Source organism: Pseudopipra pipra, chromosome 6 (genome assembly GCF_036250125.1).
Source record: "Pseudopipra pipra isolate bDixPip1 chromosome 6, bDixPip1.hap1, whole genome shotgun sequence".
In the NCBI taxonomy this organism is placed as follows: domain Eukaryota; kingdom Metazoa; phylum Chordata; class Aves; order Passeriformes; family Pipridae; genus Pseudopipra; species Pseudopipra pipra.
This window is the reverse complement of record NC_087554.1, coordinates 22,886,732-22,900,018: the sequence shown is the minus strand read 5'-3', so window position 1 is coordinate 22,900,018 and position 13,287 is coordinate 22,886,732. Positions and strand designations below refer to the sequence as shown.

The 13,287-nt window shown below is 40.5% G+C and overlaps 1 protein-coding gene across 4 annotated transcripts in view; it reads right to left on the bottom strand.

Annotated features, from left to right (window-relative positions):
* The window catches only part of TTC17 (tetratricopeptide repeat domain 17), a 56,007-nt gene that overhangs the window by 40,666 nt on the left and 2,054 nt on the right, over nucleotides 1-13,287 (bottom strand). For 3 of the 4 annotated variants that reach the window (XM_064657796.1, XM_064657797.1, XM_064657800.1), the window contains exons 2-3: nucleotides 1,854-1,943; nucleotides 204-373 (exon numbers count right to left, since the gene is read on the bottom strand). In XM_064657796.1, coding sequence (XP_064513866.1) covers nucleotides 204-373; nucleotides 1,854-1,943 — 260 coding nt within the window. Of the gene's footprint in view, nucleotides 1-203; nucleotides 374-1,853; nucleotides 1,944-10,614; nucleotides 10,693-13,287 lie in introns of those variants that run through there. The other variant, XM_064657798.1, reaches the window with a different exon arrangement.

Sequence of the window (13,287 nt, the reverse complement as noted above, 5' to 3'; positions counted from 1 at the left end):
AACATGGACTGTTTGAGGGAAACTGTGTTGTAACTGTTCACAACTAGTAGCAGATGTTGTTTCAATTTTATTCCACAGTAACACAAAAAAAATTAAACTGTCATCTAAAGATCAGTCTGTGTTAAGTATTGTTCTTTTTATTTTCATTTAGAGGTATTTTTTTTAATTCAGTAAAAATCTTAGAATATAAAGCATCTTATTACCGGATATCTTTGCTCTCTAAGGTGATGTATGTGCCATCATACAGATCTAGGTCCCCCAGGGGCACCTTTGCTTTAATGCAGTCTGGATCCTCTTTGTTATGCCTTTGTTCCAGCCCTGTGTCTCTGTCCTCATTTTCCTCTATATGAATCTTTTGAGCAACTAACTGTTTCTGTAGGGAAAGAGAAGGAAACAGAAGAATATATACTGATGAAATCAAACTCTACAGTTGCTAGGAGTTCAACAGTACAATTTTTTCCTTACAACAAAGTTCATTTGAAAAAAATCTAAAAAACTCATTAAATTTTGGGAATATTTTCCTATCTTTTAAAACATCTGTAGTATATTTTGGATTTGGATGGAACGTAAATACTTTCATTAGAGATAATACAACTATAATAATTTCTTCTGTTGTACCTAAAAGGAGGGCTAATAACATTCCAAGCTTATGGTAGTCCGTTTAGGAAAAGAAGAAATAGCTGCTAACAGTATGTCAACTTTTAAATATTTGGACCCTTTTTCTTCACTGTAAGACCTCATGGAACTAATACTAGAGATTGCAAACAAAATCATCATCTTAAGCATTCAGTGTGCTAAGTACAACTCAGGTGGCAGGCAAATGCAAGAATTGAGACTAATTTCCATACATCAGTTTATGCTGTGCCTTGGGAGCTACCTTTTGCCCCATAAAGCTCACAGGTATAGATCACACAGATTAACGATCTGTTCCAGTACAGTAAGCTGCATTTAATTCTCACCCAGATGTGCAAACTGAAAACACATTAAATATCATAGGAGTCTATACATGTGAAATAATAATAGAAAAAAAAAATCGCAGTTTTAGCCATACACATTTGATTGCATGCTACTATGCAACAATACAGATATAAACTAGAAGTAATAGAAACTTGTACAAGAACTTACAATATATAACTTCTGCTGAAAGTCATTTGTATGCGCAAGTTGGACATTAGCAACTTCCAAATCCCCAGCCCATGCCCCACAGCTAAAATGTTCATTACCACAAAAAAGAGTATACCTTGATGAGAAAGACTGGCTGAATTCAGTCACACAAGGGGCAGTCCTGCTTCTGTTGCTCCCTTCCACTTCTTCCATTCACCTAAAGCTACCTCTGGTGCTCATCTAACTTTCCAGTTAGCTTGTTATGCTAATTTGACAAAACCAAAACTGGCACAAGAGAGAAAGGAGTGCATGGCCTGAAGGGCTGTGAGCTGTTTGCTTGCCTAACCCCTTTTATATTTAAACTTCAGTTTATCAGCTCAAAGTTCATTAAGACCCTTTTCAAAAGGGTCTCAGACCCTTTTTCAATAATAAATGAGCCCAAATTAAACCAGAGGTGACCTGCTCTGTACTCTTCTGAAATACAGTACAACAGAATCTAGTATCTGAATGACTTTCCTTAAAAATGTTAGGATTATGGCTAACAAAAGAGAATGATGCAACTGGAGACCAGTTAAGCAGACTTGGGGCAAAAAATTCCCGATCTCTGAAAAATTCTTCATCCTTTCATTGAAACAGAATTTTGCCAACAGTGAATTCTTTTCCCCATCTAAAACTATCACTATAAAGATTGTGGGAAAAAAAAAATCTGTATTTTCAGAAATTAGTTAGTACTTAATATTGTGCTTTACCTCCAGTTCTTTGAGGTAGTTAACTGTTGTTTCTTGTCTCATTAGTATTACCAAATCATGAGGGTTTCTCAAGTTCATTGGTGAATCCACCTGCAAGAAATTTCAACAGTCCATCATGTAAAACATTCTCCTAATTGGAGTGATTTTAAAAGGTAGGCAGTTATGTTCATTCAATTAGTTTGTCTGTTCAAAGGTTTTCTGTCCAGTCAGCATTCATAATATGTCCATAATTAAAATCTGTACTTCGAAAAACAGTTATTTTAGAATCCAATTCAAACCACGCTTTAATTTTAGTTTATTCAGACACACAAGTTCTAAGCATGAGGCAACTAAATTTCTCACAACAAACATTATTGCTGAAATACTAGATACCTTAGACTGCAATCACACAAAGTTTTCTTTTATAACTTTAAAATTCCTCTACTGTGTGCTTCAATAGGCATAAAGTACTTCAGCTTCAACTCCTCTGTGCAACTAATGTAACACACCAGCCTAGCATTAAGTTCTATTGCCTTCAGAATTAATAAGTAAAAGAACAAAATCAATAGGGAATCAGGAGAAGACTGAATGCTCTGCTACAGGAGACCGTGCTGCACTTCCAGAGCTTTGCACAGGAGTTCGCAGTTCAATAGAGCAGCATTAGAGGTATGTCCCAGACAAGAGCAGTTACACATCAGGCTCACTCTGAGGCCTAGCTGGGCTCAATAAGCCACAGCACTTCACTCCAAACAGCCCAGCCTTGTCATCATGCCAAATCAATCCTGCTGTGTGACCGGGCGGGGGAAAGTCACTACAGTCAAGAAGGTGGATGAGCAGCTGAGCCGATGCAAAGGCTCATCAAAGACCAAAGGCTCACTTCCATGCTTCCAGCCCCGTTTCCTTCAATCTGTCAGTGTGATACCAGGACACTGGCTGCACACCAGCTCTGGTGCCCCGCCAGGCTCTGCCGTGAGCTAACCCAAACTCAGGAGTTGAACAGCGCATAACTCCCTTTCGGTTGCTTTACCTGAACTAGTAAATTAAATTAGTTCAGGAAAGCTCACTGAGCATGAGAACAGAAACAAGGAAATGGACAAGAGAATGTGGCAACTGGATGAAAAGATGACAAGCTGACAAAGACAGCAAGATCTCACATTTTTAACATGACTGTTATGGTAAGATGATCTACACCAGGATGTTCCCGGATTTGCTCAGTTTCCATTCAACCTTTCAGGATACAGAACTAGCTACTGCATACAGATGTAAACACTTACCTGTATGTTAGCACTGATACAACTACGTGGGCTGTCCATCCCCATGATATCTGTGAAAACCCGGTGACATTGCAATGTAATGGAAAAGTTTGCCATACATACATATGCAGGAGAACCTTCTGAGCTCCAGCTCTTCATTTTTTGTCAACTTTCCAAACAACTTGGACACACTTCTGTGACTCTCTCTTATTGCAGAAAACTGCATCTCCAGCAGGACACAGCAAATTTCATGGTAATTGTAATGTGTCCTGTCAACAGATTAAGCCCTGGGCTGTATTCTCTCACCTGTGGGTCAGGTAAGCTCATATCTACTTTCTTTGGATTACTGACTATAAAAGTCTATGTTCAACTCCTGACTGAGTAAGGGCCTTGTCCTCTGAGACATAAACACTTGTTCCTTTTATTAAACCCTAAGGGTGGTTTTGGCTAAATTTGGCGAAGTATTCCTTTCCAAGTCAAAAGTCTCAGTGCTTCTTTTATTATGGAGCCATTTTGGCAGGGGCTACCTACACAGTCCATTATATTTAACTAATTTTCTGCCTTAGCAAATTAATTCTCTTATATAACCAGACGAATAGAAAATAATAGGTGCTAGTGACACCAGTCCATTTTTACACTTTGGAGATCATGGATTCAACTGTTGCCAATAAAGGATGACCAAGTATCTGCTATGATCCAGAGAAGCACAGAAAATACCATATAAAAAAAAAATCTAACAATTTTGTTAGTTGAAGTATCAAAATCTACAACATTTTATTTATAGTCGTCTTTCATATTTCCTCCTATGAGCCCCACCTCACTTTGAACTGGCTGCACACAAAAACAGAGTTATGCACTGAATGTAGCACTTGTCCATGGCTCATTTGCTAGAGAAACTACTGTGCTATGTGCAAATGAATAAGAGACGAATTTGCAAAGAAAATAAAGGAAAGTTTTACTGTATTTAAAGCACTTCATCACCCATTCCAAAACACCACTGTACATCTGACATCTAAAGGCTGCTTGCATGATACTACACAGTCACTGAGAGCAAAGTCAATTATCAGCTCCACTTTCAGTGACAAACTGCATCTGGGGAGCAATTTTTTGCAGAAAGTTATGCAGGTATCACCAGTTAGAGAGCTTTACTCTGAAAGATTAAGGATCTTGGCTTATAATTTAGTCAGAAACAGAACGATATTCAGGGACAGCTTCTGTTTTTAACTTTTGATAAGACAGTCTCATGAGAGTTAGGTCTGAATTTAGCGTGCAGGAATTTGGAGTGGTATGTTACCAACTCAGTGTGTATGGGTTGACAGAAAAGAATGCAACAAGTATCATACTCCCATCAACTATTACCTGGCAGCAGAAATCAAAGTGGCAGCAACAATCAAGAAGCAATACAATTTCAAATTCATTCATAAAGTTATGTCAATCCACTCATCTCAAGTTAAAGAGTATTTTAATTTAGGCTTCATATTTTCACTTCCAGATCAGACCTCACTTTGTCACCAGCAAATAAGCACTTTCTAATAATAGCATAGAACCCTTCAACCTTGTAGAAAGTTAACTTTACCAGTGCGAAAACACAAAGCTCTTAACCCAGAACTTTAGTAGTTGTATTGGGTTGTTATGGCAAGGTCTTCATAGCCAGGGGCTACAGGAGTCACTTCTGTGAGAAGCTGCCAAAGCCTCCCCTATGTCGGACAGAGCCAACTCCAGCCAGCGCCAAGATGGACCCACTCCTGGTGAAGGCTGAGCCCATCAGCACCTGTGGTAGCATCCCCGGGGCAACATAGTCAAGAAGGAAAAAAAGTTATTGTACAGAAGTAACTGCAGCCAGAAAAAAGAGAACTGAGAATATGTGAGAGAAACAGCTCCGTAGATACAAAGGTCAGTGGAGAAGGAGTAGGAGAAGGTGCTCCAGGCACTGGAGCAGAGATTCCCCTGCAGCCTGTTGCAAAGATCATGGTGAGGCAGGCTGTACCCCTGCAGCACATCATGGAGCAGAGATATATCAGCAGCCTATGGTGGACCTCACACCAGAGCAGGTCGATGCCCAAAGGAGGCTGTGAACCCACAGAAAGTCCACAGTGTATCAGGGTTGCTGGCAGGATCTGTGACCCCACAGGGAACCCACACTGGAGAAGCCTGTTCCTGAAGGACTGCATCTTGTGGGAGGGACACCACACTGGAGCAGTTTGTAATAGCCTGTGGGAAGGAACCACATTGAAGAAGTGCATGGAGGACCGTCCCCTGTGGGAGGGACATGACATTGGAGCAGGGGAAGGAGTACTCCCCCGGAGGAGGAAATAGTGGTAAAACCAATGTGTGATGAACTGACCACAATCCCATTCCCCATCCCACTGTGCCACCGAGGGGAGGGGGTAAAGAATCAGAAATAAGGTTAAGTCTGGGAAGAAGGGATGGGTTGGGAGAAGGTGTTTTTAAAACTTTGTTGGATTTCTTGATACGCTACTCTGATTTGATTTGTAATAAATTAAACTAATTTCCCCAAGTTGAGTCTGTTCTGCCTGTGATGGTAACTGGTGAGTGATCTCTCCCTGTCCTTATCTAAATCCTTGAGCCTTCTGTTATATTTTTCTCTCCTGTGCAGCTGAGGAGGGGAGTGATAGAGCAACTTTGATGGGCACTCAGCATCCAGCCTAGGTCAACCCACCACAGTAGTAAATCCAACCTTACATTTATTTCCATTTGATCATTTCTGAGTCTGAAAGTTCAAGACCACTTCAAGAAATTATCAAAGACTATTCCTACAAATAAAAATGCATTTTATGTGCAATAATTTTGGAAAAAATAATTTGAATGAAAAAACTAAGCAGCTACACCAGACAATAATGCAAGGTTTGCAGAGGCAATTTGAGCCAGCACATCCAATGTATTCAGAGCACTGATGGCAGCTTGTAAAAGTGAACTGAAAATACTCTATTAGTTCTTATACTCTTCAGTTTATACATTTACAGTATGAAGGCACTACAAAACAGTAACTGAGGAAATAAAAAGCATTCAGATCTACAAAAAATACTATCTGACACAAAGGAAAACAGATTCTTAATAAAAAAACACAGGAGATCTTATGATATCATGCCTGCAAATGAGAAAAACAATGCCAACTGGCCTTCAAGAGGCATTGGCTGGAGGATGAGGGTGCTCAAACTTAAGAATATCATAGAATTTAAACCAAAAATTTCTGATCTGTTTAGATTGATCCAAAAAAATCAGCCTGCTGCCAAGTAGGCGAATCCTCCCTTTTCTTGCTATCTGTAATCTTATAGCTCTACTGAGAAAGAGGCCAACTAATGCAGCTGAAAAATAAAAGATTAAACAGTAAGTTTTCAGCCAGATCAGTAGGCTAGTCTGAGCTGGCCTCAGGTGAGCACTTCATTATCCCACTCTCTGTAGTGATAGACATGGCTTTTGAACTGAAACTTATTCCTCTCGGACCCAGCCAGCAATACTGTTAAGACTTATACAACATCCCTTCCTAGATCAAACACATTTTCTTTACACTGCCAGCCATTTCTACAGCAGGAAAAAGGCAAGGCTGATGTACTCGATTGTGAAGAGCACCAATACTGTGTTTGCCATTGAGGGCAATAATGATACCTCATGAAGAATTTAGCACAGCAAGTAGGTAGCAAACAACAGTATAACATCCACGTAAACTGTACAGCAAAGGTAAGGGCAGCAACAGTGGTGAAGATAAGCAGGAAGCATAGTGTGCTGAAATCGTTTTTAACTCAAAGTGTGTTAGACTGATGGCAAAGCACCACATTCATTTACTCTTCCTCCAAAGTGCTGAAACTGTGACATTCAAGATGAAGCGCCTGAAATGCAAGAATCTGACTTCAATTCAAACACAGTAAACAAGGAAAAAAAATACTGCTGAAAAGCTTTCTTTGAACCTTTGATGGCTACTGTAGCTACACTGCAGAAAGCCTGCCAGCAAAACACTTTCAGAATAAGTGTTCTCTGTTCCACTTTGCCCAAAGGTGAAAGTTTCTCTATAAAGCCCAGTTCAAATTTATCCAGTCACAAAGTATACCAAGAATCTGATTCAGCAAGAAACACACAGAATTTATGTAACAAGAAAAGACATCAGAGTTGAATCAAACGTTGAAGTCTCCTTCATAGTCTCCTATGTTACTTGCATATATCAAAATCTCTGAATAGTTAGACTTGTTAAGTTTTGTCAAACCTTCCAGTACATTTTTCTTGACAATCCAGTTATATTGCAACAGGAATTAAATTTTTAAAATGAGGGTCAAAGGATGCTTCAGTCAACCATTTTTAGGTAAGGCTTTTTTTTAAAGTACTGTGGAAATCCCCCTGTTAACTGAGGTACAGGCACATCAAAATTGGAAGAGCTGTTAGTACCTCTTCACATCCTAAAAGCTTTATGCTGCATACAGAAGGCAGATTACTACAGAAAGAAGCTGAACTTGTTTTATAGTCAGTGGATCTTTTGTCACTGTAGGAAATGAAGGCAATTCCCACTCCAAAAGGCTGCAACTCCTTGCAATTTGGAGTGTGAGCAAACGATCTGAAAACCAGTGCTTGTCTTTTGGTATATTCTTGCTGTCTTGATACTTGACACTCCAACACAATACTTCATGGCATTTCTGAGGAAGTCGCAAAAAAATCTGTATGGGTTTCAGTGCGAGACAAGCTACGAAACTGGAAAAGTTCTTTGACTCATTCAAATGATGAGTAGGCAGAGTCAAAAGATACTTCTTCCAAGGGATGTCACTGAAAAATTCACACAGAAAAATGAGTTTTTATGATAAGTATTCAGCCATTTAAAAGCTTGGAGCTGCAGAACCTGTTAACAAACAGCACTAGGTGTTCCGATATTATTCATACTAGCTGTGCTACAGGAAAAAACCAGAAATTTTAAACACTTGGGCCACTTCAAACATAAAAAACCTAACAAAGTTGCAGTATTTTGAATAACTATTCAACTGAGATCACACCAGCTATGAATATCGTAGAGAACAGATCTAAACACATCAAAGGAAAACAGGACTTTACTTGTAACACCACATGTCTGCAACGTGTTGTTGGTCATACTTAAGGGTACAAGTTTCCAACTTGTATATTCTAGGTAAGGTTTATATTCTTCAGCAGCAAACCAGATGCCAGCCATACACTCAGTTGAATCAAATCAAGAGATGGAGAGATTATACTCATACACAACTGTAATGAACAAGTACATTTTTTTCATAAAGGCAGACTGGTTCTTGATGCTTGCTCACTGCCAAATCCTAAAATTATTAAATGTTCTAACATTGAAAATATAGACAGGCAAACTAGTAGTTAGACTTACACAACAAATTCAACAAATTCAACAAATGAACAACAGAAAACCCATTAATTTTTTTTTGGTTAAATTTTGAGGGAACTTACTTTATTCAGAGACGTATTTTTAAAGCAAGCAGCTACATGAAATAACAGTGGATTTCACAGTCTTGCTGACTTTGCTCCTTTGGGCTTTGATGGCATCTTCATACAGACATGTGATTGGGCCACTTCTAGGCTACCCTTTAGCTGTGAAGCTCACAATATGACAAAGGCATGCCAGGCACCATGAACACTTTCACCACAGAATAATCAGTTTTGAACAGTTGATTCATATCATCTAGTCAGTTTGTCCTACCCTTATTTTAAAAGCAACATAAAACAGGATGAGAGGCCAGGAAATCAAAGTGTGAGGATGCTAAAAGAAATAAAACCTGGGAGCACACTGTGCCTGGAGGACAAGGCTGCAAGAAAACAACAAGAGTGGAGGAATGAGCATGACATGCCTACACAAGGTCAGAGCCACCACTAGGGCATTCTGGACTTAAAAATTGAACCACCTCTGCACATATGACTATGCTGGGCTAAATACAGATGTTTTTGCACTAAAGCTTTTCTGTCAGCAGTCAAACCTGGCATAAGATTACCTGCTAGACTGCAGCAGGTGTGAGGGGCATGGACACCAACAGCTGTATTTCAGCGGCCCTTTGGATCTACCTCTTTGCTCTTCCACTTCAGATGCAAATCTTTCACTGCTGAGTTGAGAACAGTGAAAGCTACTTCTTCTCCACCACTGCCCCAACAAACGAAAAATTTGCATATCTGACTGCACACCACATACAGGCTACCACAAGGCCTATTTTTATCAAATTCAGATCTAGTCGTGACGCTCACAGTGACACAGAAATATGTAGGCTGTGCTCCCCTGTGAGCAGGCAGCGCTGGTGAAGTGTGGCTCTAGGTCCCCATTTGGGACAAGGACGTTAAACATCTCAGCCATTCAACATCCAAAACGTTCAGGTTCAAAATTTTCTTACGCACTTATGAAAAGGCAGAAAATTTAAAGTGAGGAGGTTTTGTTTTTTTTATTTAAATTACTATTTTTCACACTAGATGGAGGCCTAAGTCCTACAGTCCTTTGGTGATCAAGAGAAGCTGTAAATCAGAAAAAGTTTCCCTTTTCCTGAGGATAAGCTGACCTATGTCTCAAAACTATCCTGCTTCAGCTCATCACCCCGGGGTTGAATGACATCTGATGAACTACAGAACACTCAAACCAACCTCCAGCCTAGGTCTGTTTTGAGCAAGGCATGCTACCTGACACACTTCAGTAAAAATAAACAGGGTTTTGGGTTTTTTGTTGGTTTTTGTTTTGGTTTGTTTTTTTTCTTTTGCTTAGCACACAACAGACTTGGAAGTATAAGAAATTCAGTCAAGAAAGAGGTCATACAGCCAAGCAAACTAACCTTTTATAGAAAGAGCAAAGCAAACATCCACCTTTCATTTTCAAGACAGGACTGAGTGACTGCTTAATATACCACAGAAAATGCTTTTGTAAGCAGCAAATAGATTTTTATTTGGCTGCACTAGATTTTCAGCTTCACTGGATTTTCAGCTTTCCTTGGATTTGGATGGCTGCTTTTCCTATATTCTTGAGTATATGGACCACTGTTCTCATCTCAACCTGGTGCACTGAGATGGCAGATTAACGCATTAACCAACTCTAAAGCCATCCATGAATCAATTTGCCCTTTTCCTACTTGAGGTCCACAGGCATTCAAATCCGCAACCACATGAACAACTGTTAGGTACTGTCCCCCCTCTCTACTGCACTAAGCCACTACTGCACTGCAGGAAATTCAGATGTTGCATGTACTGAGCGTCCGGTTGTCCTAGCCCCCAGCAGGTTAACCAGCATTGCTTGTTCACTCTCCTCTCCAGATCATCTCTAATGGACTTCAAAACACATGACAACACATTAAAACCAAAACAACTTTTTGTCAACTCAGATTCCTTGCCAGAATCTGCCAGAACACTTTCCCAATCCTGCTTTAGACCATCTGCCTAGAAGGTTTCTCAGCTTTAGTTTAATTATGCTGAAGCAATGCTTTCAGTGTTTACAGTAGTCCACACAAAGGCAGTCCTTTGAGTCTCCACGAGCTCGCTCAGCTTCAATCGCCTCCATCAAGGGATCTCTAGAAAGATCCTACCTCAGCTCTGGTATGCCAGGTCTCTGTGTCATGGTAGCAGGTGGTCCCCACCATTAAAGCCATGAATGACCACTGAAACTGTATCCTGCACTGCATTTAATCTGTCAACTGTCTGTCCTCTTTATGACAAGTTTCTCTCTTCTCTTTAAGTACACTAGTATTTCTGTAGAGACGAGTTTCCCTACTGGCAGATAAGCACTGTCTAAAATCAGTTATATATTAGCCTGAACTTTATACTGTGAGTTGTGAAATGAAAAGGCTTATAAACACGTGCACTGAGTAGCTATAATCTCATTAAAGAGAGACGATTACTCAGCCCCTGTCTGGAGGAACATACATTTGAAGGTGGACTCAGAGTAAAAGAAGAATATGAACTGATCCAGAGAATTATGTCTTTGATCTGAAAACCAGCTACTAGAGTAACAGATACAGCTTGATGGCTTTTCTCTTGATGGCTGAGACTTTGAAGTGTTACATGTACTGCTAGGAATTAATTTGTTTTATCGTTCAGAAATGCTCAGTAGAAACTGGAACAGCAGTGCCTACTTAGCAAGCACTCCTGTTTACTAGATGGAAGCTTGCTGATAGATGGAAAATTGTTCAATCCATGTTAACTTTGCTACTGCTGCCAGGTTGTTGTAACACCAGGAACTCAAGTCTCAGCCCAGGTACTGCAAGAGATCTTATGTCACAAAACAGTCAATCTCACTTGAATGTAATCTCACACTAAATGCCTGCACCCTTGCTGTACTATAAGGAAAAACACCTGAGAGAGATTTTAGATCAATAACATATTCTCACCCTTCTTCCCTCAAACATATTCCAGATAGTATATATTGTATATAGGTCAGGATCTGTAACTCCTCCTTTCAGCTCCTCATCCATAGTGCACTTTGGTAACACAGAAAACAAAACTCACAGTAGAGTATACCAGAAGCTACAAGGAAGTCAGTTATCACTTGTGTTTATCTGCATATCCATAGCTAGTGGCTCCTTTAGCAGTGGGAATGTCTGGGTCTTACAATCAATTAAGTTTTTCCTACCTCTTAATTATACAGGCTTCATTCAGATAAACTGTGGGAGTCCAAGTGAAAACTAAGCCTGTACCTCTGTAAAAAGTTGACAATCTTTAAAAATGTGTTTCAGACTTTGAGAATGCCAGTATTTCCAAAACTGAATAATTAATACCACCACTCTTCGCTACCAGTAGCCAGTTGCAGTCAGAGACTGCTGTGCTGGAAGCACTGTGATCAGCAGTGCAAAGTCCAACAGCGGCTGACCACCAGCACCATCCTTTGGGGATCAATACCAGTCTTTACTGAGACAGGCTTTCACTAGTGACAGTGAAAAAACCCTCTGCTAATGACACCAAACAAAAGGAACCTCAACAAGCTTGGTGTCCTCTGCAAATGTGGGATGGCCATGGTGGAAGGAGGGGCTGCAGTTAGAGAAAGGGATGGAGAAATGAGTTGACAAGGACCTACCTTATGAAGTCAACAACGTCAAGAACAAACTCATAGGGTGATATAGCCCCATGCAGCAGGAAAGGCTGGGGCTGAATCGAAAACAGCTTTCCAGAAATAGTGTTTAGGTTCTGGTGGGGAAAAAGCTGGTGGTGAGCCAGCAGTGTGCCCTTGCAGCTGAGGCAGCCAACTGCATCCAGGGCTGCAGCAGCAAGGCTGGAGCCAACAGGGCGAGGGGTGCAATTATCCCCCTCCACCAGGCACCCATGTGGAGGGAGGCACTTTAGCTTTCTGTCCTTGGTTTCAAGGTCAGCAAAGCCCATTCGAGGTGGTGAGGGCCCTGGAGCACGTAACATGCAGAGGCTCCCATTGCCAATGAATCCTAGAGTATCTCAAGTGGGAACGGACCAATGAGTTCTCATGATAAATAACAAATTAATTAAGAATATTCTGAAAAATTAAAGCAAAGGGATACTCTGCAGGGATGTTCTAGGTTTGTGTCTTGTTAATAAAGTCTTGGTATTAGGAGAAGGATAGCTCACATATTTTGGAATACTGAGGTTCTACCAATGAACTGTTAAATCAATTATGAATCCTTCCAGTGCTGCCCAGATGCTGCTTCAACTCTGGCAGGTTTCATGCCATGACCACTTCCCTGGGGAGCCTGTTCCAATGACTGACCACCCGCTCTGTGAAGAACCTTTTCCTAAAGTCCAGTATGAACTTCCCATGGCACAGCTTCATTCCGTTTCCTCGTGTTCTCTCACTGATCGTCAGAGAGAGGAGATCAGCACCTCCTCATGCACTGCCACCCTTAAGGAAGTTTTAGGCTGTGATGAGGTCTCCCTAGACTTCTCTAAGCTGAACAAGCCAAATGACCTCAGCTGCTTCTCGTAAGTCTTACCTTTGAGACATTCCACCTTATTGGTTGCCTTCCTCCAGACACAGTCTAATAGTTTGATGACCTTACACTGAGGCACCCAAAACAGTACCCAGAACTCAAGGTATGACTGCACGAGCGTACAGTAGTGTAGAGTGGGACAATGACAATTCCTTCCTATTGCTGGACAGTGGAGATTATCTGCCATTTTTGTTGCTAACTATTGAACCACTACTATATTTTGGCATTTAAAACAACATTCAAGTTCACTGTAAAACTTGTCCTCTCATTCCCCAAAACACAACTAAGTGGCAAAAATGAAACTCAAAT